Source organism: Mauremys reevesii, linkage group 9 (assembly GCF_016161935.1).
Source record: "Mauremys reevesii isolate NIE-2019 linkage group 9, ASM1616193v1, whole genome shotgun sequence".
Classification (NCBI taxonomy): Eukaryota; Metazoa; Chordata; order Testudines; family Geoemydidae; genus Mauremys; species Mauremys reevesii.
In genome coordinates, this window is record NC_052631.1 from 16220919 (window position 1) to 16246253 (window position 25335).

The window sequence follows — 25335 nt, forward strand, 5'->3', positions numbered from 1 at the left end:
CGGGACTGCAGCAGCAGGGCTCAGGCAGCGCTTTAAAGGATCCAGGACTCTGGCTGCTGCGGGGAGCCCCGGGCCCTTTAAATCACTGCCAGAGCCCTGCCACCGCTACCCTGGGGCTAGGGCAGTGATTTAAAGGGCCCAGGCTCCTCGCAGTGGCCGGAGCCTGGAGCTCTTTAAATCACCATTGGTGTCCTGCCGCTGCTACCCCGGGGCTGTGGTAGCGGGGCTCCCCGCAGCTGAAGCCCAGGCTCTTTAAAAAAATCACCGCTGCAGCCCTGCCAGTGCCTGTAACGCGGTAGGGATTTTTGGCTCCCCACGACCACATTATATCGGGGTAGAGGTGTATTTAGAACAATGTTTTTATTCCTTTACACCCAAAATATTACCTTGTTGCAAGGGACTTGGGTGTTTTCTTCCTGTTGGAAGGAAAATGTAATGAATGATGCTGTTCTCAAATAACCCTTATACAGCTGTATACGGTGCTAAGGGCTGTCTCTGAGCCCTCTGTGACGCTAGTGTAGTGCGTTGTGATGGTGGTTATGTTAGACTGTCTCTCCTCCTCCTTTAATTACTACCCTTTGTAATTACAAACACCAGACAGAAGCTGAGGGAAAATTACAAAACAAGTTTATTAAAGCCTAACATAAACACTGCAATCTAAGTATGTACAAAACCCCCACAGGGGATTATAAAAAAAGAACAACTATATATACATAACAGAAGGAAAAACACTTTTTGTATATACAGGAAAAATACTTCAAAAATAACTTAACCCAAATCAATTACTAGTTCTTATCTAGACCTATTTCTGTAAGTCTTACCAACAGCCTCTCACAAAGTCCAGTCTTGTAATCCTTGGAACTTACCAAAATAATTATTGCAGAGTAGCTATTCTGGAGAACTCCCCATTCTGGAATAGCTAGCTATTTTGGTAAATTTCCAAGAGTAGTCAAGCCCTCAGGCAAAACTTCCATTGAAGTTAGTGGACTTGCTGAGATTTGGATCACACTGGAGATATTCTTTAGAAGTCTTTCAAAATTTTAAAGAAATGTTAATGCTCTCGCTTTCATTTTTCAGAAAGGAGAAATTTGGTTAACTATTAACGGCATTTGACTATTTAAGATGTCCACGTTTTCCCCCTATTCACTCTTTACATGGACCATCAATCCTCTTGATAACTTCCAGCTCCAAATTGAACTTGAGAGCAGAACGCTTTCACATAAGAGATGCATGGAAAGTACTCCCGGCATTGTCACAGATATGCAGTAGAGCTCTCTCTCAAAGCTCGACAGCACCCAGCTGGAACACTCCTACACGTTTTTTACATTATAGGTTTATTAAATTAATATATTTAAGGGAAATGAACTCAGCAGCTGAGTCATTTTCATCAAAGTTGAGGATAAAAATTGGTACTCAAGAGTACAGATCATTAAATTATTGCTGCAAGAGAACAACTTTATCAGAACCTGTGTATTCTGTGAAGAGAGGTTTAAAACCGTTGTCTTGTAAAAATGATGATCTTCCTGTGTATAAAGAAAACTAAATGAGTAATATAAAGCAAATGTCACCTCTATAAATATCTAAACTGGATCCAGTATAAATCTAAGCACTGATTTTTTTTAAAAAAAGTCTGAAATGTAAGAATACTGTAGTAATCTAAAATTTTAGAAATATAAAAACAGTTGAAACAAGCATTCTTATGGAATGCATATTCTACATAGGAATGTGTTTTTCAGAGTTAGTTTGCTCTCCTGGTAATATATGCATTACTCAGTAATTCTGAACAAGTTAAACTTAAAAAAAAAAAATAGTAATAGCACATCAGAAGAGATGTACTTTAGTACATTTAAAAGATGAACTTGCCAAATAGCAGTGTAACCATATGAGTTGGCGGAGCGCTTAAGACGGCTTTTCTTTTGTGCAATACTAATTACTAAAACTGCGTTCATCCTTATACCTTTGCTGTATTTTTGGTCAGAAAATGCAGCCTTAGATCTGGTCACATGGAGTGGACCTTTGTCACTTATATTCAAGGCCCTGCTTTTTGGTGCGGTTCTTCAGTCACAGAATTACCAGTTGGCCACGGAATCCTTGAGAGATTACGAGGGGAAAAAAACAAAGATTTCAAAAGAATGAAAAAAGCCACACTGCGCACCACTGACAACCCAAAATGATTCATCCAGTGTCCTACACTCATGTGCTGAAGGACAGTAGATGCTGGCAAATGCTGTAATGGAGCTAAGTGCAAAGCAAATACAGTGAAGTTCAGGAAGCAATGGCAAGGATTGGCTTCAGTGCAGTAAGAAGACTCTTGGGAGACTTGGTTGTACTTCATAATGTCCAGTAAGCCTCAACAGCAAATCGACCACATGTAATTAAGCATTAAACAACCAAAAACAGTATTACACGTCACATTTAAAATTTATAAACAACAAAAGATGAAAGGTCTATTTCATTTAAAAGGTACAGACAAAGAGGAAAACAGACACATGGATAAAGAAAGCAACAACTAAAAGACAGAGCCATGCCCAGGATTCAGGAATCCATTTGCAGGGGATAAATCCACTACAAAATTTTTCACAAGGCCCTTTTAATTAAGGTGAAGATGAGTTGTTATATGGAGTAGAGTAGGAATTATATTAAGTGGCATCTTCTATGCTCTGTTTACCAGGGCCTAGACCCAAGGCACCAATGCAGATAAAATGGTATCAACAAATAACCAACCAACAAAGAATGCACTTAAAAATATCACAGGTGCTGTTTGTCTGACTGGAGAAAACATGCCTCTGTGGCTCTTTATTTGATGATTCTTGACAGGTCTAAGATTGACTTGGTGAGGCATAAAAACACTCCCACTAATCACAATGGACCTTAAGCAGTGACGCTGTCAGACACCAGAAACACTGCTTGTAAAAGAAAAAGCTAATGTAAACTCCTTGGGCCAGGCTTACAGACAGTATGGTTCAAGCTGCAGTAGCCACAGTTGGATATCAATAGAGGCAGAAGAAGATATGGATAACTAAAGAGAGATGACGTCTCACTGAGGAAGGAAGGAGTTTGAGTTAGTCTGTATCCACAAAAAGAACAGGAGTACTTGTGCCAAAAGTACTCCTGTTCTTTTTGAGGAAGGAAAGATACCGAAAGGAAAAATCCTGAATACTAAAACCAACTAGAGTACTGGAAAAAGCAGAGGAGTGCATGAAAGCAGATAGAGTGGTGAAAAGCAATGCAAGGGCAGAAGAATGAAAATACACTGAAGATCTAGCAGCTGAAGCTGCTGCTATTAAGCGATTATCAGGACTATTTACCAAGTGATTAAAATCCTGTGTGTCAATTTCAGAATAGGACATGGGCCAATAAAAAGCAAAGATGGAAAAATGCTTACAACTGAGGTAGAACAGAAAAAATAAATGGACAGAGCATTCACAGAAATCCTCAACAGACCAAGGTGGACTTCAGCACCAGACTTCCATTTAAACATGCAAACCTGACCAACTTGACATTAACATCAGTCCAAGAGAGATGACAGAAGTACAGGCCACAATCAGGAAGCTGAAAAAAATAACAAAGCAGCAGCAGATGATCAAATCACTGCAGAAATGCTAAAAACATTTGATACCATCACCTTAATGAAACTTTCAGAGCTGTTCAATAAAGTTTGGGAAAAAGAGAAGCCTCCTGACCAATGGAAATATGGAATCATCAGAATGTCCAAAAGGGGTGATCTTATTGACTGTAACAACTGAAGAGGAGTTACACCACTCTGTTCCAGGGAAAGCCTTCTGTAGTGTGATTCTAAACAGGATGAAAGAGGCAGTGGATGCAAAGTGTAGAAAACAGGCTGGATTCAGGCCCAAAAGATTCTGTGTAGACCAGATATTCAGTTACAGACAGAAGAAATTATAGAATGGCAAGCTCTCCTCAACAATTTCACTGATTTTTTTTTTCAAAGATAGACATACATTATGGACTATTCATTCTTCACTCCTACAGAATCCCAGCTAAAGTCATAATCATCATCAAGGCCACGTACAGAGATGTGAAGTGCTCTGCAAGGGTGGACACCCAGACAACTGAATGGTTCAGTGTGGACACTAATGTGAAACAGGGCTGCATTTTATCACTGCTGTTGTTTGGCATTGCCATAGACTGAATATTGAAGAAGTGTATTAGCAACACTAACACTGGTATAGCATGGGGGAGTTGGCAGATGTCCAGAAGGCCCAGACTTTGCTGATGACATGCTGAATGACACCCATGAAAAGTTACTAATAAAGACAGACAATCTTGCCGCCGCCAACAACAGGCCAAGCAGGGCTCAAAATTAGTCATGCTAAAACAAACATCTTTGAAACCTAGATTTCAAGCAGTAATATTAATATTACTGGCAAAAATATCAAGAAAGTAAACCCATTCATCTACCTTGGCAGCACTAGATTGACCAATGGACATCACAAGAAGGAAGTGACATCAAGAATAGGAAAGGCACCCACAGCATTTACTAACCTTAATATAGAAAATCAGACCAAAACTGAGAATTTTCAATTCTAATGTAATCTCAGTGCTAACATATGGCTGTGACAGATGTAGATCTACCAAATGGTTAGACAGAAAACTAGACACCATTGAAAATAAGTGCCTGTGTAAGATTCTGGAGAGTGAGAGACTTCATTACCAATGAAGAGATCCATGAAATCATCAATCAGCAACTCATTTCCACCACACTCAGAAGGAAGCCCTGAACATATCTGGGGCATGTACTCTGGATGTCAGCACAAAGACTCCACATGAAGCTGTTCAGTGGAAACCAACTGGTGTGAGAAAATAAGGAGTCCAAGAGAAACCTTAAGAAGAACCATTAGAGAGGGAGGGCAGAATAGTTTGTCTCAGCACCATAGAGCAGACAGAAGCAGCAGCAAAAGACAGAGGAATTGAAGAGCCTAATATCTGCCCTGTGTGCCAACAAGAATGTTTGTTTAAAAAAAAAACAAACAAAAAAAACCTTTTTCACATGGGTCTTGCTAGAAACCACAGGAACTGCCTAAAACTGCACTACTGGCATGGGAAATAAACACTGCATTTATTTTTTTAAGGAAATATTTTTCTATTATGCCCTCCTGAATTCTGGCATGGAATAGTAAGAGCCTATTGTGGGCAACCCAAAAGTTTAGGGCCTCTGGTCAATCTTCTTTATTAAAACACCCCCAACTTTAGCTTTCACTTAATTTTTTTAAGAGTAAATTTATTGCTCATTTATTGTAAGCTCATCAGGGCAGGAACTGTCTCCTCTGATGTGTCTGTACAGTACTTAACCCAAAAGGGTTCTGATCCTGACTGGGAGCTCTATCTAGGTGCTACTGTAATGTTAATAACTATGATGATAAAAGTCAGACGTGCTACCCATGTCTCCTCACAGCTAACTCAACACACCTTCGTACTTACAATAATCTTAATCCAATCTGACCTACAGCATTCATCATATTCCATCTTTTGACTTCTCCTGAGCAGAAGACTGTCACTTCTGTCAAACTAAGAGATGTTTGGGGGATGTGGAGAGATGACAGCTAGGGTCAAACTCATTTTTGTCACTTCTGAATGTGAATCCAGGCCTTGGAAAGGGAAAGGCATTGTGCTATCTAGCCTCTAAATCACTGTTCAAGGAAAAAGCCTCCCTCACCTATCAGTGGCATTTGCCCAAAGCTTTCCATCTAGTCTCAGACTGGCAAAAGCTACTTCTGATCAATACCAATAATGCTTCAAAAACATTTCACCAGAGAACTGGCCCAGTTGCCATCATATACTCCTCTGACATTGGCCTCGAGTTTGGGAGCCTGTGTTTAATACATTTTTCATGCAATATTTTTTTTTAAAACAAGGCTGTGTACAAGGACCACACCTGTGAGTTAAGGTATTTAAAGTAAACCAACTAACAAAAATATGGCTTGAAAGTCTGCTCACAAATGACACTAACATGTTAGCTCTGCATGAGCATTTGAGGAGATCTCCAGAGTACAGTTATGTATCTATTTAACAGACGATTTTTAAGGCAGGTGCTCTGGAAAGATATTTCCTCCTAGGAAATGTCAGTGGTCAATTACAATGGTAAATATGATTTCAGATTAGCAAAATTTAACAAGAAGTGAGAAACAGCACTGCACAGGGTAGATACATTACCAAATGTCTTCACTCAAAAGAATGAGTAAGAGCAAGTCCAACAGCTTGGATGATGATGTTCACCTTACCAGTAATGTGTGTGTTCACTATCAGGATTGTCTAGTTGATTCCCATATCGCACAGAGTCAGTACAACTGCTGCAAGAAAATAAACTGAGGTTCTGAATATCCAGTCACAGCAGATCTCAGCAATGTGTCTGAAGAAGGAGACTGATTACCAGTTATAGGCAACAGCATCTGATGGTCTTCCGTCCCAATGGGAAGAGGAAGTGGTAAAGACATCTCAGAAGGCTTCACATCTACAGACTCTGACAAAGGGCTTTTCTGATTCTGAATGGATTCTTGTTCATTGTAGGAATTATCAACTGTGTTAGAATCAAGGGTGGTTTCAGATCCTCGAAACAAAACAAACAAAATTTGTAACACATTTATTCACGAGGGAAAAAGTAAAATGCCTGCAATTAATGTAAGGAAAAGTACACTAGTGACAGGAAAAACAATTGAGTGGGTGAGGTAAATTAAGATATGAACCTTTTTTATCCGTCAAAAAACCTCAACACTCCCCCACCATCAAATGATAGAATCATAGAAATGCAGGAGTGGAAGGAAACTCGAGAAGTCATCCAGTCCAGTCTCTCTCTCTCCCCCCACCCTGGAAGCAGGAACAAGTACACCTACTTCAGTCCCCTTACAACACTTCATTACAACTATTTTCTTCTAGGGAACAAAGACTGGGTAGAGAACTGCTCAAAATTCATCAAGGGTGCTCTGCAGCACTGCAAAGCTATCCCTTTCATCCGGCTGGCTGGTAGGCTTAAAAAAAGAGTTCTCTAAGTGTAAGCATTTGGGGTGTCTGAAACTCACTCCTTGTAATTCAGTTAGAGTTAAAAAAAAAAAAACCCCAAAACCTTCAGTGACTGAACAAGGCAGATAATGTTGCTGCTCTTCCATCACTTGGCGACAAGGTTACTTTTTGTTTTGTTTTGAGTTACATAACCTGTCATACCAGTTCTGTCAGACAGATTCTCTGAAAGCTGTAACTTGGGAATTTTGAGCATGGATGAAAACCAGCAAATCCATCCCTTTTTATTAAAAACAAAACTAACTCCCTTCTTCCCCCTGCCTCCCAAAAAAACCCTATAGTTTTACCACTGTTTCTTCGGAAAGCTGCCCTTTCATTTTATTTCATGGTGTAACAACACTAGTATTTTACACTTACCATAGTGCCTTTCAAAGCACTTGGAGAAACTAAGGGCTTGTCTACGTGAGAGAGTAAGGTTGCCAACTCTGACTTAAGTTATTCTGGGAGATTCCTCCTTCCCCTCAAACAGGACATAGTGTCATTTTCTCAAAATATCCTATTAAAATATCCTGGATTGCTTTCAATAGTCACCAGGAGATCAATGCTGATTTCGGGAGACTCCAGGCCAATCCTGTAGGATTGGCAACCCTATGAGACAGGTTAATTAAACTGGTGCACTTCCCGGTATAGGTATTTTTATTTAAGCGACTCCTAAACCAAAATAAGTGTCTATGAACCAGTTTAATTATACAGGTTTGACACCTGTGTTAGGTTAAACTGTTGCAACTTTCCCATGTAGACAAGGCCTTAGGAGTTGATTTAATCTAAACAGCTATAAACCACTCTTAAATCAAAATGAGTGTCCACACAGACTTTTCACTTAACGAGTGTTAAATCACGCCTCTAGTTAAACTCCTGCATGCCTAAGGTTAATTAAGCTTTGCTCTGTTCGTGTCAGTTCAATACGTTTATTATCCCTGTTTGAAAGATGAATAAATTAGGGTAGAAAGAAGTTGTGACCTTATTCTGATTCACTGCAATATCTTAATAAAGTTCTATTCCTCAGCTGGAATCTGTAGATTACACTTGTCTCTCTGTATAAAAAAGTTCCTCTTTTTATTGCCCAATTTGTGAGCTGAAGTTGACACCCTTCATTCTGGCCAGATCAAGTAGCTTTGCAGCCTGTCTATTCCTTCTAGAATATTGCACATCTCAGTGACTGAGGTCCCCTTTGTTTGCATGCAGTGTTATAAATGTGATATTTCAGGTAGCATATGCAGTTATAAAATGTCCCTCCTGTACAGTCTGTGTCCCTGTTTTACCATTCTGGAGGGTCTGTTTTACTGCTGCTAAGCATTGTATTGATGAGGAACAGCAGCCATCGTAACCCCACTTCTTCAATGTTTATGTGGCTGCTCCTCCTCCTTAATTGTATTGTCTGTGGCTTCATTTACTAGAGAAGGGCTTGACTCAAAACTCTGGGTTCCCTTGAATTGCGAGGATTTTCAGATCTGGGTCAGAGCCTTGCTTCTCGGACCCGTCTCTACTCATTCCTTTTCATACAGTACATTGATGTCAATAAGCCCCAATACTCCAAATGCATTGTTCCTCTTCCTTCATACTGGCTGGCCCACCCAGTTTCATATCAGCAGCAAGTTCCATTGCCTTGCTGCACATTGCATCGCTCCCTGCTCCTCCACGGTTGGTAGATCGAGTGAATGAAGTGGGTCCCTTTGCCACAAGCTGGGGCTGTGCCTTCCCAGGGTTCTGCTCTTTCCACCTAAAGCAGTTCACGGGCTACTCCACCCTAGGGGTACACAGTGTCCCAAAGGGATAAGAGAACTTGGGGGCTTGGCTGCACCCCTCCCCCCTACCAAGCCTGCCGGGGGAATATGCTGTATCCAAGAAAGGGGTGTGCCAGCAGAGAGCTCAAAGAGGCCTGAAATCTCATCTTGGGCTGTCTCTAAATGGTGGCCTTGAATCCTGAATGCTGAGCAGTATGTCTATATGGCACCACATTGTGGAGTAAGTAGGGGTGTGTTAACTGCAGGCTTGACAAAGCCCTGGCTAGGATGATTTAGTTGGGGATTGGTCCTGCTTTGAGCAGGGGGTTGGACTAGATGACCTCCTGAGGTCCCTTCCAACCCAGTCTGAGCTTTAAGTAATCAAGTCCCTGGTGCCTGTGTCCAGGTCATGACAGCTCGAGAAATGATACATCACAACAGAGCCTCCATTATCTGGGCCACAGTAGAGTAACAAATTCTTAATGTCACAGTTAATGGGAAATTATGAGGAAAATCAGCAGGGATTCCCTGAAATATTCTAGCAGTGGGCTGTAGAACCTTGGGCATGTCAGGCATCATCTCTTCAATTAACACAGGGCTAGGAAGAACAGAACTTTTGCAGGAGAAGATTGTTTTTACACAGTCACTGTCTAGAGTACAAGTGCACTTGAAAGCTCAGTTTTGTTCAGGTCTCAGCTGAAATGGGTGACAATGGACCTTCCATTAAACTTTGACATATGTCTCCCCTGCCCCTGAATCCTTGTAGGGCTTTGAGTCAGGCCCTGCTGAGGCTAGATAAGGATATTAATTAATCGTGCCAGGCTAATACAAGGGCCACGCACTAAGCAAAGTTTCAGAGTAGCAAAGCAAAGGTTTGCAGTTCTCCTGTTGATGCTGCTTTAACTCCCTTCTCTCCCTGCCACCACTTTGGCTTATTTCTCACCTCATCTTCCATGTGTCCACATACTCAGCCTGCACCACACTCCAGCTCCCTCAGCCTGGCCCTCCTTTGCTTGGCAGCCTCTACATCCCTCTCCCAACCCGTCTCTTCACTATTCTTCCAGCTCCACTTCCACCAAATCCTCCCCAGCAGCTTACAGCTTGTCTCTCCCTGACACTCCCTTCCTTTATCTACTAGATCTTCCCCACCCATCTTCTACATGCAGTTTCACCAGTCCGTGATCCTCAAAGCTGCCGCTGCACGTTACTTCTCCTCTCGTTCTGCTAGTCTCTCCCCTGTACTATCTGGGCCAGCCCCTGTGATTTCTTTTTTTATACAACTAGAGGCAAGGAGGTTGTGGTATTAATGCACTTAAGTATGGACAGATGTGATCCAGTGTAAGAAGGCATGTGGAGCCAATCTGGAGGGAGGCTGTTTACATTATCATCTGAACTGCCCACATACAGTACTGAGCATGGAGGAGTTGTAAGCTATCTGTATACCAAAGTTACTGCCATTCAAACACTTGCATGTAAATCTAGGAAGAATAGGACTAGGTATAACTGAGAAATCTTTTTTAGAATAGAATTCCTAATTGTAAGCATTGCACCAGCTGTCTATCTGAGCTTGCGTGCCTGTCAATCCAGCTATGATATGGATTAACTTTGACTATATAAAAAAAAAACCCAAACCAAACAAACCCACCATCTTTAACCATTGCATAAAGGAATGGGCCTACAAAGAATCAGGAAGAGTAATTCCTGGAACTGGTGTGTCTCATTCACCTCAAATCTATACCTGTGAGAGCCCTCAGAATATGGGGTAGAGCCATACTGAATAGGATTCACAAAAGTCTTGTGTGACCCAGATGACTTTCACAGCTGTCTTAGAGCAGAAATCTTTCAGTTTTATTAGATGAGACCAGATTTTTAAACATAAATAGTCTTGTCAGCAGCCCCCCACTCCCTATTGACAATAGTGGCTTAACCCTGTAGTCACTGTATTTTCTTTTTTAACATCTCGCCAGGACATTCCATTTTAAAGCCTGCTTTTTTCAATCCTTATCTGAAAGATTTGGGTGCCATTAGAGCACATATTCTAGGCATTAAACAGAGCTATTAGCCAGACCTCTTTTCTTATCTAATTTTGTGTTACATTTAAAAACATTTATTCAGCACTAAAGCAGAATTGTTATTCTGTGACCCCAAAAATTCATTTTTATAAGACTAACACTTACCTGTGTGAACTTTTGTTTTGTGCTTTTTTAAATTTTTTATATCTGTGTAAGAATTTCCACACAGTTCACAGATAAATGGTCTTTCACCTGAAAAATGGGGTTGACAGTTAGAATTGCAGAACATAATTGCAAAATGGCAACAGAGAAAAACTATTTCTTAAGCTGTCTATGGGACAAAAGGCAAAATAACTGCAATGAAAATTACTTTAACAGCTTTATGAACTAAACCCATTTAAAAACAGTATCCAGAATGAAAACATTCAAAGAAAGACGAGATGAAAATGGTGAATACAGGACTGACTGCTTCATCTGAAACAGATCATACACCCAACTTGTCTTTGTACAAATGTTTATCTGAAAACTAATACTGCACCGTGAATATTTTCTTTAATATTTAAATAATTCCCATGTTACTCCATATTACAATGCTTTACAAAGAGACCGCACTTTATAATCCAAGGAATGGATAAAAAAGTATAATCTCTATTTTACAGTTGAGGAAACAGAGACTCCAAGAGGTTAAGTGGCATACTGACTCACACAGACATTTTAGCATCAGAGTTCTTGATTCCCTGCTCTGCTGAAGTCTTGTTATTTTAGATTTACAACAGTTTAGATTTATTTAAAGAAAAACTATCTAATCAATTTTAAATGAGTTAACAGATTCACAGTGTGTCCTCTTAATTTATGTGTCAATTATAGTACAGTACATCGTATTTTAAATGCAAAAGAGCATCCTGAAAAAAATCTGGAAACTGACCTGTATGAGACCGAAAATGTTTATTGAGCTCTCCTGAGGAAATAAAACTTTTGCCACAAATGCCACATATATATGGTTTCTCTCCTGAAGGGTACACAAGGTGGTTAGTTTTTCAATATACAGACATGTGTATGTAAAATACATATTAAACAGAGTCAGTGTACAATGCTGTGAAGAGCTCCCCAAACCGCAATGAAAATTCAGATTTGCAACACTAAGCAACCCCCAAGGAAAGAGCTGACATGACTCTAGTACTTTCTCCTATACAGATTCCATACCCACTAATGCAGACTCCATTAGTGCACTCCTCCCCAAATCCAGCTCTTTAGACTCCCATATCATTAATTGCTCCCTTTACCTCTTCCGCTGCAGCCAACCCTCTCCAAGACGGATCCCCAATTTATGCCAGCTCACTCAGCAGCCCATTTATCCTCACCTGTATGTTTTCGAGAATGAGTGATCAGAGAACTGGACACTGCAAATGCTTTCCCACAGGTGTCACACACATATGGCTTCTCTCCTGTATGGCGACGAACATGGTACGTCAGCGTACTGGCCTGAGCAAACCTCTGCCCACACCTATCACACACGTAGGGCTTCTCACCACTGTGCTTCCTAGTAAGAAACACATGCCTTAGAGAATCCCGCACAAGATGAAAGGAACTTTGTATTACACCAGTTAATATCTTATATCTGGCCTCACTGTGGTGATATTTTGTGGCCTAACAGGAGTAAGATTAGAGTCTAGTTTTCAGATGGAAGTGTCTCACCCTCAGGGACACTCCAATTCCCAAAGTCAACGGAAAGAGTCCCACTGACTTCAGTGGCTGCTGGATCAGGCTAAGGGCATTGCACAGGCAATAGGTCAACCCTAAGAAGTAAGCAAGACTTGTGTCACTCTACTATGAAAGCTGACTACCAACACTGACAGCCACTGCAGAGAGATATGTTGTACTCTCTCCCCTGCCAGAGAATATAAATGGATTCATCCCTTCACCAAGACAATAATGGCAGAGAAGTTCTCTTCTCTCAGTATGGTTAGAAAGGGAAGAAATTATCAAATGCAACAGGGACGCTAGGATGAATGATCCCACATGGACTGCTCCAAATCACTACTGAAAGTAGGGAAGGGACTGGGAATGACAAAAACAAGTACAACAACATTTCTTTAGGCCTGATTCTGCAAGTGCGTGCACACACACTGAACTTCCTGCACAAGTGGTTGTTTAAGTCAACTATTCACATGCGTGAAACTAAGCTTGTGCATAAGTGTTTGCAGGATCAAGTCTTTAGTTAGTACTTTCACTCACCTGGCATGGATCTTAAGATTGCTTGAAGTTGCAAACTGCAGATTGCATACATCACATTTATATGGTTTCTCTTCTCCATGATGCATGCGACTGTGGAAAACAAGCTGGCACTTCTGGGCAAAGCCTTTGTCGCACAATTCACATTTGTATGGCTTCTCCCCTGGGAAAGAGAAACTGTTACGCTTCCACTGTCTTGGTGTCTATGTAAGAAAGCCTTCAGTTAAGTTAGTTGACCCAAACTCAGAGGTTGACCCTAGTACTTTTTCTTTAGTGATGCCACATAGCACCCAACAATCAAGCAGCTGAGCCTGCACATTATGAGAACTGCAGCAGATAATTTTTTAAAAGCATTACCATTTGAAAATTCTCTGGTAATTAACTATTAGTTTTAATAAAATCTATTCTTCACAATTAATACTAGTACTGCACTGTCAGTAGGCAGAGAATCATTTTAACTTATGCAAAATCCTGGATATTTGAGATGGAGAAGACCTGTTAAGTCATCTGGTCTGTCCAGCTAGTATGTTCTTCAGTTCTTGCTAATATTTCGTTAGGGTCAGCTGCAGCATGCTAACAGCAGTTCCATGACCATTCACTATTTTTGAATTGCTATTAGGGCATTCTCTAATAAATATGTGCCAAGTACTATTCCTAGGTCTCATGGGACTATAGTAGGAGAACATGAATTTATATTACTATGGTAGTGCAGAATCTGTTAGTAGGCAGAGGTTTCAGGGATCCTTAAATGTAATACATAATGCCATAGATCAAGGCTTGACAAAAAAATAAATGACCAGACACCTGCTCTCCAGAGGACTAAATCTGCCATCCAGTGGTTGATACATATGACAAAGTTTCCCAACCATCCATGCAAAGTCCAGCTGCAAGAACCAGAAAGGGAAATGCACTGCTGATGTTTCTCCCAAAAACACGGTCTTTGAAGCCTGCTCAGGGGCTCCAACTTTCATATTAGACTCTGGCTAGTCAGCGTCTGGTAGATAAGAAGCCCTCCCCCTTGACTACTGGAAAGGAAAGTTCTTCCCTCGGCCCACCCTTACAGCCTCTTATTTCCCCCTACTCTACTCCGTCCTGAGATTCCTGGAAATAGCTCCATTGCCTGAATCTGCCCAAAGAGGAGCATAATGAAACTGAAATCATTTTTGGAAGTTTCACTACTCTCCTAGAGTCCTGAATAACAGCAGTAAAAGGCACCCATGTGTAGACAATTTTACTCTGTCACCTACTGAGAAGGCTATGAGCAGCAGCAGCAAAGGCACCAGGGCTCTTTGCAGACAGCATGGCATCAATTCATATTTGGAAAGTTATTCTCATAACCATGTGCTATAAACTTTATGTAATTAAATGAAAGCTCAAATTCCGTAACAATTTATGGCTTAGCAATGCACTATAAACAAGATATCACTGTTGAAGCTTCCTACTTGCCACTGGAGATTGGATTTTTCAACCCCTGATGTTATCAAACTCATTCTGGTACATCAAGACTTGACAGACATAAATAGCTGCACAGATTACTATATTGTGTACATCATGGAAATCTGAAAGCCAGTGAACTAATAAATTATAAATGCCATTAATGTGACATAGCAAGAAAGGAGAGTCTGATCTCTTGTATATCAGACATTTTCTGCATTGCACTCCACTTATTTATCTTACAAGGATAAAGGACTGAATCAAATCTGCTGAGACTTTAGGAAGTCAAGGTATTCCCTACAGAGTGCTTTGACTGCAGTGCTATCCTTTCTAGCTATACTATTTTTCTAGACACAGTCATAGTTTCTATTTTTAAATATTACAGACTGGTGGAATGCAAAGAGCACTGACCAGCAGTTACCATCCAAATATACAGAACGTCAGCATGAAGATTCGAAGCTTCTGAAACAACATATTAGAAGAAAACAGGGCTCCTTTTTAGTTATGCTTCCCCATGCTATCATTAAAAATGGAAGAAGTCCTTATAAACCAAGGCCACAGCTTACCTGTGTGCGTTCTGACATGTGTTTTCAGCTGATTACACTGTGTAAATGCTTTCCCGCATAGTTGACACACATAAGGCTTTACTCCTTTGTGTATTCTCATATGTCGTCGTAGACTACTGGCTTCTGAAAATATTTTCCCACAAGTGTTGCACACTGGCTTGGCCTTGGAGTATTTCTGATCGAGTTCTTCTCCAGAGCTCTCCAGTTGGTAAGAGTTCTTTTCACTAGCTATATTAGACATACTGTGTTCTTTCAATGCACAGTTCTGCTGTGGCTTCCCCCGTTTTTGTTTCACTGTAATAGTCTGAACCAAAACATCTTGTGCTGCAAAAGTCTCACTTTCCACCACTGACGCTAACTGTAGCTCTGAGTTATCGCTGCCTTGGGCAGCTTGTTCCGTTATCTGTGTGGCCAGTTTATTTGCATCTAAAAACATATCGACTGATGAGTTCTCAATTATGTCATTCTGATATTGCACTGGTTTATTCTTCATGTTTTTCTGAGAGTTAAAAGTCTTTTTTCGCTTTCTGGTCTGAGTAGATTTCTTTTCTAAACCCACTTTTTTTGCTTGTGGCTGAACTGAGTCTGCAGAAGGGGCATCTGATTTCTCTCGATTATCGTAATCTTGAAGAGTGAGGAGGCAAGTCTGTTGGTTCAGTTCAATGTTTCCCGTAATACTAGAAATCTCTGTAGAGGAGGGATTAGCAATAAAAGCAAAGTCTTCCATCTTTATTTTACACTTAGTGACCACCTCCTCCACTTTGAGATAGTCAGCAGCCTGGTGAATTTCTTTAACATTCCAACTGCAAGGAAACAAGGCTAAATGACAATATTCTGGACAAAGAAAACATGTGTCTCTAAGAATCAATATAAATAAATACACCTCTACCTCGATATAATGATGCCCTCAGGAGCCAAAACATCTTACCGCATTATAGGTGAAACCGCATTATATCGAACTTGATTTGATCCCCTGGAGCACGCAGCCCAGCCCCCCCGGAGCACTGCTTTACCGCGTTATATCCGAATTCGTGTTATATCAGGTGGCATTATATCGGGGTAGAGCTGTACTAAGATTTTTACATGGCTGTTCTCTTATTTAAAAATAGTTTCATGGTTAAAAAGATACAACAACCGTCAGGGGAGAATCTAACAAAATCTAACTTTATATCTTTGATAGTTTGAGATTAATTAACACTGATATATGATAGGAGACGTACAAGCTGACAAAAATAATAATTCTATTGTGGTTTCATTCAAGGATCTCAAAGCACTTCACAGACAATGAATAAAACCTCAACACCTCTGTGAAATAGGTATTAGCCCCATTTTACAGACAAAATTGTTTTCAAATGGTCATTACTGTGGCTCAGTGGCAAAGAGAGGAGTAAAACCCAGGAAGTATATCTTTAGGCCACTATACTTTTGGTATACCTGAACAGAGGTCAACCTACAGTGATTTAAAAAAAAAAAAAGTTTAAAAAATGGGTTATACACTATTCTAAAAAAATAACTATCTCTGACCTAACAATGCTTGAATACAAAATCAGTGGTAAACAAAGTGATTTTAGTATGGTAATAGGTTACCCACAGGACAGGTTTTAAATAAAGCTTTTCTCCGTCAACACAACATACAAAGCAATTTCAGAACAATAAAATGACTAAGAATTATACAGATCACCTTGGTCTAAGCTTACATGCATTCAGTATAAATGCAAAAGGGAAAAAATGATGATTAAAAAAAAGAAAAGTAGTGAAGTTCAGAAGGTCAGCCCAAATTCTGATATTCTTAATATTCCTTCATATGAAATAATAGGTAATACTAAAGTGAGTAAAACAGAATTTACCACAGGTGTTCTTTCAACCTCTTTTTTCTTATCTCCTTCCCATTCTCCTTTCTTGTCTTATCTGTCTTTCTTTCCTGTCTTTCTTCTTGTCCATCTATTTTCTCCTCCTCTTCCTCTCTTTACCTCTCTTCATTAAGGACAAGGCCAGCAGTTACAGAAGCATTCTAAGGATGCTACAGTGGTTTGTAAAAGCACTTTCTTAAAGAAAAACTGCAGTAACTGATTGTAATAGCTTAGAAAGATAATATTAACTACAGAATAATACCTTGAACACAAACCCCCAAGTTAGTTCAGCATTAGGGTTGCACAGTTCAAATCACAATAGGCCAGGAAATACAAAACTAAGGTTCCATCTATTGCGTTAACTTGTCTGCATTGCTGATGGAACATTAAATTTTATTATACGTAAGGTACATGATTTTACCACAAAAATATATATTAAAGATACACAAAGAATAGAAAATAGTGTGGAAACTATTAAAAACTAGACATTTATCATGGTACATGAGATATATCTGGTCTAATAGGGACTACCAAAAATACAATGGTATAAAAAGTAAATACAGTGGTGCTGTAAAAAAAAAATCCATATTTTTAATAACCACTGTACTAAATATGTGCAGTGTGGCAGAACTAATGATGCTTTCACGTTGCCTGACTTTTTGTCATTTTATTTATGCAACCAAGACGCTGTATTAACAGTTTTACATTCAATTTCTGCCAGAGTGGATCCAATTGCAGGATCAGAGCCTAAATAACTAAAAACTGCTATTTTTGGTACTCAGAGGTAGTGATTAGAATACCTTGTATTATACAAGTTTTCCTCTCAAGCACTGATTGCAGAGTGAAATTGTCTATTGCTCCAATCCTTTAACTACTTCTGCATGGAAGCAATTGTTTTCTTTCCCCACACAAACAACAGGAAAAACTGACTACACAAAGTGATGTAAAGTGCACAAAGTTAATAACTAAAATGCGGATAAATATTTGTTCTCTAATCACTTTCAGGTACAGTAATAAGAGATGTTACCTGTAACAGTAACAGGTAAAACCAATTCATACAGAAGTGCAATTTTTGAATTGATGGTGTCCCTAAACTATCTATTACAGGGTGAATAGCCCCTTTAAGAGGAAATGGATCCAGTTCACCTGTGACTAGTTACCTGCCTCCCAACAGGGCCTGACAGAAGGTACCTTGCCTCTATAAATACCATGGCAGCAGTTCAGAAAAGGGAGCACGTCAGAGTTACTTGGAGAATGCTACATAAGACAGTGATAATTGGGAGTATCTTGTGAAGAGAAAGAAATGTAGAAAACTGTTGGGAGAGTGAAGTAGATGGGAGCTGTTGGAAAGAACTGGCCAGATGAAGAAACTCTGAGAAATAGAGGACTCATATAGAAGCCTCAAGGTAAAGGGGAAGAACTAGCTCAGAGTAGGCCAAGCCCATGAACTAGACAACTGATTCTAGAGGGAGGTTCCCATAAGAAGGGTAGGACTTGCAAGCAAAGGAGCCTGGGAAATGAAACAATAGTTATGTGGCAGAGATGTGGCAGCCTGGGCATAGGAATTGGAGAAGAGGGACTGTTTACTCTTGTGTGGGCAGCCAGGAGTGTGGACCCGGAGGATTGCTGCATTTCAACCTGCCTTATTTTGAGGTTTTTGAGAACTGTATTACTCAGAGGGACTTGCTAGAGGTTGAAATTCTATTAATAAGTTAGACCTTTTAAGAAGAGCTTCATTTAGACCTAGAAGGATGACAGTCCTTTCCTGGGTGGGGAAAGGTGACCTTCAGGGTGATCCATGGAGGAAAAGATGGTCAACTCACTCAACCCTGGAGATTGTAGGAGAAATTGAGGGAGGACTAGCCCTGACCCATCATGGTTGATTACAGGAGGGTGCTCTGGTGGTGGTGAGCCCTGTTACATCTTCTCTCAAATGCTGGTATTTGCCCCTCTTATGCAGCTAGGTCTGTCTATGTATATGAGGAAAAATGGGCTCCTGTACAACGAACATTACTGTGGGGGTTATCCTTCTCCTCCCAGAAATTAAGTAGGATGGATCTTTTTAATCTCAATCCAGAGAGTCATAGTCACAAATACAAAAACTCCTACCAGCAAGTCATTTAACCAAATATAGTTTGGAGAAGATTTATATAGACACTTTGGAAAGTTGATTCTAGTTACTACCTTGACAAAGTAGTTAGATGTGTGAAAAACAGACACTCTAAATGGCTTCTGGATGGCTTACACAAACTAAATTCGTAATTGTTTTTATATTTATAATAGAGCGATCAGGGTCACCATGGTGAGTCTGGCATGCACATAAAGGCTTTGGTATAGAAATTGAGTGGGGGGGGGGGTAGAACTACAGCAACTCAATCTGAAAAATGTAATTGTAAGGGCTAATAATGAGTTTAGATACCTTGGCAAGAGAGAGAATAGGAAACCAGTTTTAACAAGCTAGACACTATCACACACTTTGAATAGAAAATAATAAAGGAACCCTAGTTGGTTCATATGCAAAGCAGTATTTTAAAAGCCAAGTAGACAGCTTTATTCGTTGGTATGTATTGTATCTGAAATTAAATGTGTTCTGCCATAATTTATGGCAGAACACATCAGTGCTGGATCTCTTTAACTTTAAACAAAAAAAAAAAGTTACCTGTCAAGGTTTAAGTTTCCCGTGTATATAAACTCCAGGAGTTTCTGAAATCCATCAGCCTTCACTTGAGTCTGATCCAAAACCACATTACTGTCAGAGGCATCCCTGTAAAATGCACCAAAGTACTCGCTGAAGGAGGCAAGCACATTTCTGTGAGCTCTGAACTGGAATTCACCAATAACTACCGTGCAGTCACAAAGGAAGCCTGCCTCTCGCTGCTTGTTCAGTCTCTCTAGAAGGTGCTCACAGTGATGGGAATACTGCATTTTGGTAGAGGGATGGAGCGTCTTGGCCTAAAGAAGCAAAGGAATTTGTTTACAACTGTAATTTCATGTCTTTCAACACAGTAAGTTAAGTGGGACAGTGTCCAATACTGTTCCCATGATTACTGCAGTGCAACTCACTTTAATATTATGTCCTTTGTACAAAATATAAAAAACAGAAACAGAGCATTGGATCCCTCTCAATGTGGGACTGGTTAGTCTTAACGCATACAGAGACAAGGTGGGGGAGAGAAAAGGACACGTGTGTGTGTGTGTGTGTGTGTATATAGATATAAATTTTCCCCTGCACCCAAAATCTGAACACTAGGTGAATCATTCACTGCTCCAAGTCTATCAATCTGATGCTTCTACAGAAATGGTCCTGTAAGATGAATGTTAAAGTTTCTAACTCCCTACAGAAACAGATTCCCCCCCCCCCTCTTGGACAGAACATGGGAGGGGTTACTAGGGGCTACTGAGTTCTGCCAGATCTGCAAGTGTGTGGCTCTTAGCAAGACTCAACCTCTCTGTGCATAACTTTCTCCGGGCATACCAGGGGGATATTGTTTACTTACAGCTATGTCACAGGAGTGCTGTGAAGATCAGGGATCCTATCAACTCTTTGTAAAAAATCACTTCACCTGGCTCTACGTGAGTGCCCTGGCTAGGCCCTCTTCTCACTTTGCTACAGTCAGTAGCAGCTGTCAGTGCGGGTCGTTAACACAGCAACAAGAGAGAGAAGAAAACATCTGCCTAAGGCCAGCACAAGTGCCAGGGGTCTGCATCTCACTCTTCTAACTGCTCCTTGCAAGCAGCCTCGATCCCCAGCAGACGGTGCCCCCTCCCCTGGGGGCTGGGCAGCACTAGGCAGGCCTGCCCCGACCCAGCGGGGGGGAGGGGAGTAAAGCGCCCGGCGTAGACAAGGCTTCGCCAAGTAGCAAGGGCCCGGGGCTGCTGCAGTTTGCTTCTATGGCAGCAGGGAGGCGTAAGGGGGCACCTGCCTCGTGCCACCCTCGCTCCCAGGCGACTCCATCCTCCCCCCTCCTCAGCTGCCTGGGGCGGTTCCCTTGCCCAGTGCGTGCCCCCCCCCCCCGTTACTTGGTTCGGTCCGGGCCCCGCCCCCCCATCAGCCTCCCACTGGCTCGGCCCAGTCGCTCACCTCCAAGGAGTGGCGGACGCGGCTCTGTTTACACCCACATATACCCAGGGGCAGTTGGTTCCGTCCCCTCTGCCGCTGCCACCACCCCTCCGGACCGGGGCGATTTAGTCCCGTCCGCTCCCACAGCCCCCAGGATGGGTCGATTCGGTCCCGCCTGCCCATCCCCCAAGCGGCGGAGCCAGCTGACAGGCCCGGGTGGGGTGGGGGATACTGTACACACACCTGAGGGAGGAGAGACCCAGTCCGTTCACCTCAGGCCGCCATTTTACGATGACAGCCCACGCACCGCTTGTCCGCTTCCGGAATATCACTTCCGGTCTCAACCTCGGAGCTCTCTGCCCCCATCCACATTGGAGCCAACCAGGCTCCACGTTACGTAGCTAACAGGACCTGCCTCCCACAGTGGCACGGCGTCATCCTCCGGTCTCGGTCTCGTGGGGCTGCGGGGGGTGGACTAGAGGTGGTGGGCAGGGCGTGGACAACAATTCCCATCGAGCACCGCAGCACCGCAAGCGGGAGCCCCGATTCAGCGTGGAGCAGTGCACGGTGGGAAATGTAGTCCCGGCAAGGCTGCCCCTCTAGACAGTGGGGGTGACGGGTCATGGGGCTGCCAGAAATGGGCCTCCAACGCCGAGATGTGGCAGCTCGTGTTACAAAGTCTGGGTAGCTCGTTCCCATGAGTCCCACGTGTGATTTACAGAGGGGCAGGAGCCCAAGCTGCGGATGACCTTGACTAAGTGGGATAGTTTACTAGTTACACAATACAGCCATACTAGTATAACCCCCGCAGGGGTCCTCTCATTCTGCTGTCCGAGTGGCTTTTCAGGTTAGCTTAAACTTCTTCCCAAGAAACACTGAAAAATTCACACCTTGCCTTAAACTGGTGCGGGAGCAGGTGCCTTCCTGTGTAGACGTGGCCTCTTAAAGCAAGGAGCCAACCTTGAATTTAAGATCCAGCTCTCAAGCCATGATTCAGCGAGTCTGGTTCCAGATGGTTGGCTTAACCCTTTCTCTAGCAAAAACATACAGAACTTTTAAAACATAGTTTCAGGATGTAGATTCCAGTGTGGAATATGTCCTCTGAGACACACAGCCACATGCATACATATATTCAAACAAGAACACACAGGCACACAGACAGGCACAGAGAAACATGCACATAGAACCATCTGCACACACAGATAACTGTTACAGTTTGATAGTAAAATCTGATTAGTTAGTTAGATCTTCTCAGATGATTGTGCAGCCTTCTTGGTCTCCTTTGCCTCATCTAGAAAGGGAAATTGTAGGTCTTTATTTCTGACTTTATGCTACCTCTCAGCTATCTTATCTGTAAATGATGGGAATGCAGTTGCTTCTCTCCACACTGAGGATATGAGGCTATGGTCAATAATTAAAATTGTGAAGTGCACAGAAATATTAAATGCAGTTGGAAGAAATGAGCTCCTGGGTGTCAACCTGGTGCCCGTTCCCCTACATTCCACTACATTCATCTGACGAAGTGGGTATTCACCCACAAAAGCTTATGCTCCAATGAGTCTGTTAGTCTATAAGGTGCCACAGGACTCTTTGTCGCTTTTTTGGGATCCAGACTAACACGGCTACCCCTCTGATACTGAGACAAATTTCATTGTTAACAAAGAAAGACTAGCAAAATAATAAGCTGCTTAACATTATTCACTACTTTCAGGGCTTTGATATTGCCCTTATGCTCTTCTCATATATGAGGTATGAATGATATCATTACAAAATACACATAACTGAAACCTAAAATGGTGCTTAAAACTTTTAATCAACTGCAAATTGTGTATTTTTGCACTCATTTAAAAATAATCTAAAAAAACTATTAATTTGAAACAGATTCACTAGTGTACATTCAAGTATTAATTATTAAAACAACAACAACAACAACCAGACAGCTGCCTGGTCAATGCTATCAAGCATTTAACTTACTTTTTCGAAGATCTCATTCTGGCAAAATGAAAGGATTAAAATGGTACCACTCAAAGAGATTTTAAACTGCCTCTTTTGGAAATGTACACTTTTTTTTTCTAATGCAACAGTATCCAATGTATTTCAATGTATTTAAAAGAAGTTTTAAAACACAAATTTACAAAGTGCATTTACAAAACTGTTTCCGCCCGGTTTCGAACCGGGGACCTTTCGCGTGTTAGGCGAACGTGATAACCACTACACTACGGAAACTTGCCTGGTAAAGAGTTTTCAAACTGTCTCTTTTATTAATGTGCTGGAGTACCTTCCGTGTTCTACTAAGAATTGTAATATGTGGGCTCTTTATTTACAACGTTAGTGCCTGAAACCGGCACGTTTACTGGGGAAGCAACCCCCGCCTAGCTTCACGTGGAGGACATGTGCATCTGACCAGGTCTCCAGGCCCTCAGTGGAGCTCCTAACACAAATATGGGTCAGCAGGGGCAGCACCCGGCCTCACGGGGATTGCAACCGATCGCTGCACGTGTGTGGTGTGTATTCCACCCCCCTCCCCCGCGAGCACATTCCCGCCGGTTCCCTCCCTTATCGGGCCTGCAGCGTGCGCCCAGCCCCAGCACGCCCCGTACCCGCTTTGGGACCGCACAGCGGGCAGAACGGCATGGGAACGACTACAGCCGTCACATCGCCACGGGCGACCTGTGGCTACGTAGCGGGCTCCTCTTTTTGACACCTGCCCAGCCACAAGCGTCAGTCTGCTCGCTCCAGTGCTTGGTGCCAAGACCAGGGGCAGGGCTCCACAAGGGCATAATGTCCCTGCCTTGGCATTTTCAAAGGCTACCTAATTAATTGCAACCGATTCATAGCGCGGGTGGGAGGAGTTTAATTTCGTGATCAACATGGTGTTCTTTAGTAGTTAAGCATGATACACAGAGTTTGACTTTCTTTTGAGTCACACACACGCTTTCTCTCCTCCCCGCCCCTCCCCGGCGTACCACCATTCATGTTTAATTTTTCGTTTTAAGATTGGATGGTTGGTGGAAGATATTCCTTCAACAACCAGAGTATATTAAAATTACTATGTGAATTCTAATAAAATATTATTCCTGTAGATTAAGTGACTCAATATTCTTTTAGTACTGTAGTATTAAAGAGAGCTCAGTTTTTGGACTAAAATTTAAATGTTGTTAAAATAACTTTTTACAAAACCAAAAATCAGTCAAACATTGCTGTTAATTTAAAAAACAAGAACAGTAAAAGCAGGGGAGGGGCGTTAAATCAGAACGCAAACAGCCCCCCGATGTTTGTGTCTAAATAATGCAGCATTGTGTTAGTAAATAGTGGAAGTTATGGCTCTGATCCTGCAATCAGATGCACATGGCTAGGCCCCAGTAGCCACCTACATAGACCCAGTTACAAAATCCTGGCCTTAATTTGTAGGTCCAAGAAAAAAAGAACATTATAGCAATATTATAGCAACAAGAGGGCAACATTTCTCATATAAAAAGATGAAAAGAGCTATAAAAAGAAAAATAAATAGGTTGTATTTATATTAGCAATAACGTATACCTACAGTGTCTTTAATCCCAAAGAATAACAAATCCCTTTACAAATTTAACAAATTGATATGCAAACTATATATAGGAATCACGTCATTCACCTCAGAAATGCAACCATCTTTGGGATGAAATTCATCCACTGTTAACAATACCACTCAGTTTAGAGGAAGTAAAGAAGACTGCCCAGTTAAAACTATATTGGGAACCTAGACTGCAAAATTCAGTTGCCTGGGTTGGAATTTGTCTTGGACACAATGGTTAACATCTCGACTCTTACAAAAAGTGTCTTGGACTCTTTAATTACCTCAAATCATCAAGACCAATATCCCATATATTAAATTAAGCTGCTAGGACCTGCCTTAGGCAAAAGCAAATTAGGCATCTACTGAGACTTGTGTATTGGGAACCCAGAGAACTAATTCAGTACTCTGTGGATTTGTCCAGCCACCCTTTCAAGCACAAGAACAAGGAGAGATTCCCTGCCACTGTCCAGAGCAAAGTTGGGGTCTGCCCACATGATGATGGCAGGCTTACCAGTTTCAAGGTGCTGCCTGCCCTACAGGCATGTTAGAAGATTTCATTACTGACTCAGAGGGAAAAGTCCCACCACCAGAATCAACACCATCAATTCCCAGGGGCAACTTTCAGATCCTGGGCCTCCCTAGCAGATTATTCTAATTATTTTTAAAGTATATTAATAAAATTTTAAAACAAAAACCCTACCCCAATCAAATGTTTTACCTTAAAAAGGAGGGACCCCCAGGCATGTTATTAGTTTTCATGGGGAATGCAACGAGGCATTCAGCTACTACAGTGACAGGTAGCAAGTTAAATCCTGGGGCTCTAAGCCAGCTCCTCCAACAGTCAGGGAGTTTCCCATGCAGGTAGTGAA

At 41.6% G+C, this 25335-nt stretch overlaps 2 protein-coding genes and 1 non-coding gene across 13 annotated transcripts in view; 1 reads left to right on the forward strand and 2 right to left on the reverse strand.

Moving 5' to 3' along the window:
* The window catches only part of LRRC34 (leucine rich repeat containing 34), a 40176-nt gene extending 20975 nt beyond the window's left edge, over nt 1-19201 (forward strand). Inside the window, exon 13 of one of the 3 annotated variants that reach the window (XM_039487371.1) lies at nt 17961-19201. The gene's annotated coding sequence lies outside the window, so the exon portion shown is untranslated. Of the gene's footprint in view, nt 1-11149; nt 11335-14822; nt 14930-17960 lie in introns of those variants that run through there. The other 2 variants (XM_039487372.1, XM_039487375.1) reach the window with 2 other exon arrangements.
* Nucleotides 611-25334, reverse strand: MYNN (myoneurin). Of its 9 annotated transcripts, XR_005584432.1 has the most exons (10): nt 20935-21141; nt 19513-19805; nt 15004-15806; nt 13007-13166; nt 12133-12311; nt 11697-11780; nt 10937-11023; nt 6392-6568; nt 1958-2090; nt 611-1523 (listed from the first exon to the last, which is right to left on the reverse strand). XR_005584432.1 is itself a non-coding variant. In XM_039487351.1 (9 exons), the coding sequence occupies exons 1-9, from the start codon at nt 21094-21096 to the stop codon at nt 2062-2064; spliced, it is 1974 nt and encodes a 657-aa protein (XP_039343285.1). In that variant the 5' UTR covers nt 21097-21141; the 3' UTR covers nt 611-2061. The 9 variants fall into 9 exon arrangements, 7 of the variants coding, with proteins under 7 accessions (XP_039343285.1, XP_039343290.1, XP_039343288.1 ...); XR_005584431.1 differs by having other exon boundaries at nt 611-2090; nt 6243-6568; XM_039487351.1 differs by having other exon boundaries at nt 611-2090.
* On the reverse strand, nt 23067-23139 carry TRNAV-AAC. The gene has a single exon. It is a non-coding gene; the product is annotated as a tRNA-Val (tRNA).
* Nucleotide 25335: the final 1 nt, after the last annotated feature.

What these genes read in the sequence shown, in the direction of transcription:
- MYNN (XM_039487350.1), bottom strand. Translation starts at nt 21,096, where the DNA reads ATGGGCAGGCGGGACCGAATCGACCCATCCTGGGGGCTGTGGGAGCGG. An exon ending in GCGTCCGCCACTCCTTGGAG is followed by an intron (nt 19,806 to 20,934) that starts GTGAGCGACTGG and finishes TTGCTTCTTTAG; the next exon opens with GCCAAGACGCTCCATCCCTC. An exon ending in ACATGTCAGAACGCACACAG is followed by an intron (nt 13,167 to 15,003) that starts GTAAGCTGTGGC and finishes TCTCTTTCCCAG; the next exon opens with GGGAGAAGCCATACAAATGT.